Raw genomic sequence first — 4,833 nt, 5'->3', positions numbered from 1 at the left:
AACTCAGTTGGAGCGAGTGATAAAATACGACGTCTAAGTGTTTCAGAGTAGAGATCTGTATCAACCTTGTTCCAATTTGTCTTCAGTATATTTATTGTAATATCTTTAATTTGACGCTTTCGCCTAAGTTGTGTCGCCACAGAAATCTGCACCGGGTGGTGGTCCGAGATGTTAACGTCTATGTTATTTAACACTACTTTTTTAGTGTATTTGTCCTTTTCATGGGTTTTTATCAAAAAATAATCAATCTCCGTACACTCAACGTTTTGCGAGTTTGTGAATGTTTTCCCAGAAATGTCATAATGTAAGCCAAAATCAAGGATCAGTTCGTTTAAGTATGCTGTTCTCCCTAACATCGGCGCTTGTGTTGATAAATCTGTATTCATGTCTCCTCCTATGATGATTTCATGCGATACGCTGTATTTAACTATAATTTCTCTAAGCTGGTCCGTACATTCTTGGAATTCTATTTCTGATTGATGAGTGTTTCTTGAAGGCATATATACTGATACTACTAGGAATCTATTATCTTCTGTAGCTATTTCAACACATTGTATTCTCTGGTTACCCTCGTCCAGTTTGGTGACAAGATGATCCATGTCCTTTTTCCACAGGATGGCGACACCTCCATAGCCTCTGGGTACTTGTACTGGAGAGATAGGGTTGTATAGATCCACGCCCTTAGCCACAAAACATAAATTTTGACCTATTTCGCTTAATTTATATGTATTACATTCAAAAAGCCACGTCTCCTGAAGTAGTAAAAAGTGTGCATTTTCCAACAGTTTATTTACAGCAAGGACACTAGTTGTTACGTCTTTACAATTAAAAGATACAAAGCTCAGTTTATCAATTTCTTCGTGTTGTTGTACAACTTTAGCTATGTGAGATCTATGCAACTGGCGCTTCTGTACAAAAAAGAATTTTGCTTATTCTGGTTGTTACTTGTAGTTGTTTTCATATTCTCGTCCAATGAAGGTTTTATATTATTTATGCAGCTGTCACTTCTATACATGGTTAGATTCTGATTGATTTGTTGGCAATTAACTATTTGTACTCTGTTTGATTCATAGTCTTTCTTTGTGGAGAGATCCAGTGGTTCACAACTGTTTTCATGTCTATAATTCACAGTGTCCTTAGTGGAATTATTGCTTTCAGGTGCATTTGAGTTATTAAAGTTTTCCTGAGTTGTAATGTTGGGTGCCTTAAGGGATGCCTTGACACTAGTCTTACTTGACTCCCTTTGCGTCTGTGTCTTACATATGGGTCGACCCTGGGTTGTAGCATACACCTGGTCCCTGGGGACTGCCACGTAACCTTCTGGGAGTATGATGTCGCCATGTAGCCTGTTCTCACTATTCCTTTGATGTTGTGCTCTCTGGTGTCCCTTTTCAGCACGATCTACAATACTGTTATTAACATTGTGTGCATATCGACTTCTAATGTTATTAATTTTAAAGATGCGCTCGGAAGAATCTCTATCTTTAAATGGTTCATTATTCTGTACATGTGATGTTCTTGTTTCGTTATCAGAAGTTACTGTGGGGGACACACCCTTATTCAAATCGAGATTTTCGAGTTGCTTATCGATCTGTTTTAGAATAAAGTTGGTTACTTTACTATGAATAGAGTCCATGAGCTTTTCATTCTCTGTCAAAGCTGGGTTAGAACACTTATTTGTACTTGATGATACGGTTGGTGCTGTCTTTTTAAGAGTTTCAATTTGGTTCTCTAAGAATTCAATTTTATCAAGTAATGTTCTGTTAAGTCTATCGAGTTCTTCAGTTCTGGCCTCAAGTTTCTTAATATGATTTTCTAATTTTGGTCTATGTTTTGCTGCTTCGCTTATTTCTTTCTCCCTTATCTTTAAATCGGTTTCTAGTTTTTTTAACTTTTGTTCTTTTTGTTTCAAACCTTGAGCTGCCTTCAGTTGATCGCCCTGATTAGCATCTGGAGCTGTTGCCGTTACAGATTGGGTTCTACCATCGTTTACTTGTTCTGCCATATCCTCTTGGGACGCTGCGTCTAGCTGTTCAGTTGTTCCTATGCATGATATACAGGTGACTTTAAGATTTACAGAGTCATAATTAACACATTCAAGGTGACATATTGCGTTACATATGTCACAACATGTTTCATTTGAAAGAATTGTTTTGCTGCATACATAACAGGTTTCAGTTATTTCTGGGGTTTCATTTCGATTTGATTCTTCCAGCACTAGTGCTTTCACACTATCCTCTAATGCAAACCTTTTTCTTGAAGGGATTACTAACAATTGCTGGTATGTTATTGGGTTTGTGTCATCACTTGTTTTCTGGGTATCATTAGTTTTTGTCTTTGTATTGCTTGTGGAATTAACAGAATTCTCAACGTTTACCTGTGACTCCATATGTTTAATACACACCACACAAGTAAAGGCAGTCTCTTGGGACTGGCTCATAAGGTTTTTCAATTCTTCTTCACTCACACCACCACGTTTCAAGCAGTTATAATGAATCCAATGACTTTTCCCTGTATGGTTCTTAGAGCATTCAACACCATTTTTTACATTTATTTTACATTTAATACACGGCCATTTTTCTTTAACTTTGTCTGTTGATACAGTGTTATCTGCACTTTTTTGAATGGATAATCTAGTCTTACTTGTAGTGTTCTGGTTGACACAACCTGCTGGCTTATTGACTCTCATCGCGCTCTCAATGCTTTCCGCCAACTGCTTGTTGGTACTGGCAACGTCCACTGGCCTGCCATCTACTCGAACCTGCTGAACCAACCGCTGAATCTGTTTCAAATGATCGTCTATAAACAAAGGTACATTCTTTCCATTTATCAGAAATCTACTACGAGTGTTATAGATGTTCAGAGTATAACTGGTATGCCTTATGGCGTACATGACAATGTTTTTTCCAGATTTATCATATGTTGTATCAATGGTAGTTTCATTTTTGACCCCTGGTTCGTTTCCATAGAAGTATAATGAGACAGTTTTCAAGAGCTCAAAAGTAGTTAAATCGGCTGTTATAACAAAGCCTCCTCCAGTTACTTCACATTCAATACATTGAGTGCGATTCGCAGCCTCTAACTTTTTTGCTAAGTTACCGTTCACCGTGAGGTTGTATTCAGTGGACCTCTGCATGTTGCCCGGTGTCTGACCTCCAGGAGAGTTGCTTGGAGACTGCAGCCTCTTATCAATTGCAGACCTTGTGCCAGTTGTCCTTTTCCTCTGAGCTATATTCACAGTCTGCGCCATGCTTGCCATATCAGTAGGCGAGAACTCCACCACAGAATTATGCACACAATAAGCTAAGAAGAAGCTTAGACAGAGATATAGATAAAAATACGGCATTGAGTGTTGAGCATAAGATTATAAAATACAAGCCTGCCTATGATTAAGTGACTTTCAGGTTTAAGACCCAATAAAACTTTTCTAAAATGCTAAAATAACTATTTACAGTAAAAGCTGTTAAGACGACAGCTGTAAAAATGCACGTACTCCTTTGTTTGCTATGCAAAGTTCTATAAAGTTTAGACAACGTAGCAGTTTATGTCCACGGTTAAAAGTTAAAAATTTCGTAAAAACAACTAGATTTTTCTTAAAAGTATTGGAATGTTTCTACTTCCCTATAATCAGTCGTTCATTTCGAGGCTACATCCACTTTGCTATTCACAATGTCTGTTTTGTTTGAAAATTTTCCACTTTTTCAAGATGGCTGCCAGGCCACGCCGCCCGCGACAGACCAAGAAAGTCTTATTTCACTCTTTATCACCACATTACCACTCGTTGTTTAATAAGAACACTGAATTAAAAAGTAAAACAGTTATAACTGATGTTGGCGGCAATAAAAATTGCCTAAAAGTCAATAAAACTTGTTAAAAATTCAATAAAATTTCTCCTAAATTTTTTCACGTCCGCTCTCGTCTGCCCTTCACATTTTGATTCGTCTTAGGTTACATTCCACTAAAACATCGAGTTTCCGTAGTGCGTAATTTCTAAAGAGTTTTTTCTCTTCTTGCATAAAAGCCATTTAACAATCTGAGACTTGTATAATGGGGCTATTTCTGATATCATATATGTTTCTTGAGTATTTTGATGACATAAATTACATTCTAACTTAAAATATAAACTTTAAGTGCGTGTTTTATGTTGTATGGGGCTTTTGTCGAAAAATGCTTTGTCGAAATATGGCTGCCAAACGACGGTTGTACAGGTGTCTGAATTGTATTGAAATTATTGGAAGACGACATATCGGTCTTTAAAATTATACCTTGGAACAAGAAAAGGAAAGGCCAGACAAAAAATTGTTTGAAAGTTGGCAGTATTATAATGGGAACCTATCGGATTGGTGTAATTAGTGTAGTTTAAATTGTAAAAGCACATATACTGGAGTTTCAAAGTCACAGAAATTCATCTGCAAGCATAATAAAAAAAAAACAATTTTGATGATTTTTCGACAATTGGAGTGCTAGACTATATGACAGATATGTATATTTTGGTAAAAATGGGTGGCAAAAATAAATTTTAAATTTCCGTATTACCTTAATTACGATGATCTTCATATATTTAAATTTCAGATGGAGGACAAGATTTAAAAATACAAAATCACATGCATGTATCCAATTCATGCCATCCTCTTTTTTTTCTAGGCCTGATCATTTATCCCTTAAACAACATTTTGCGAAAAAATCAGTGGAAGTCTTGCTTTGACCGGCGTACTGGATATGATTTCAATCAATTTTATCCAGATTGAATCATTTTAAACACCACTATCACTGTTCTGGCTTAAATTGTAATGTCTTAGCTTTGTATTACCCGTGGACCTACATTTAAGTTTA

General features: G+C 36.4%; 1 protein-coding gene across 2 annotated transcripts; it reads right to left on the bottom strand.

Moving 5' to 3' along the window:
- Positions 1 to 880: 880 nt before the first annotated feature.
- LOC127875717 (interaptin-like) lies at positions 881 to 3,346 on the bottom strand. Of its 2 annotated transcripts, none has more exons than XM_052420566.1 (2): positions 2,644 to 3,346; positions 881 to 2,043 (listed from the first exon to the last, which is right to left on the bottom strand). In XM_052420566.1, exons 1-2 carry the CDS (start codon positions 3,344 to 3,346, stop codon positions 881 to 883), a joined length of 1,866 nt encoding a protein of 621 aa, XP_052276526.1. The 2 variants fall into 2 exon arrangements, with proteins under 2 accessions (XP_052276526.1, XP_052276525.1); XM_052420565.1 differs by having other exon boundaries at positions 881 to 2,799; positions 3,100 to 3,346.
- Between the last annotated feature and the right edge of the window lie 1,487 nt (positions 3,347 to 4,833).

The sequence above is a fragment of the Dreissena polymorpha genome, chromosome 1 (assembly GCF_020536995.1).
Source record: "Dreissena polymorpha isolate Duluth1 chromosome 1, UMN_Dpol_1.0, whole genome shotgun sequence".
Taxonomy (NCBI): Eukaryota; Metazoa; Mollusca; class Bivalvia; order Myida; family Dreissenidae; genus Dreissena; species Dreissena polymorpha.
This window is presented reverse-complemented; position numbering and strand designations above follow the sequence as displayed.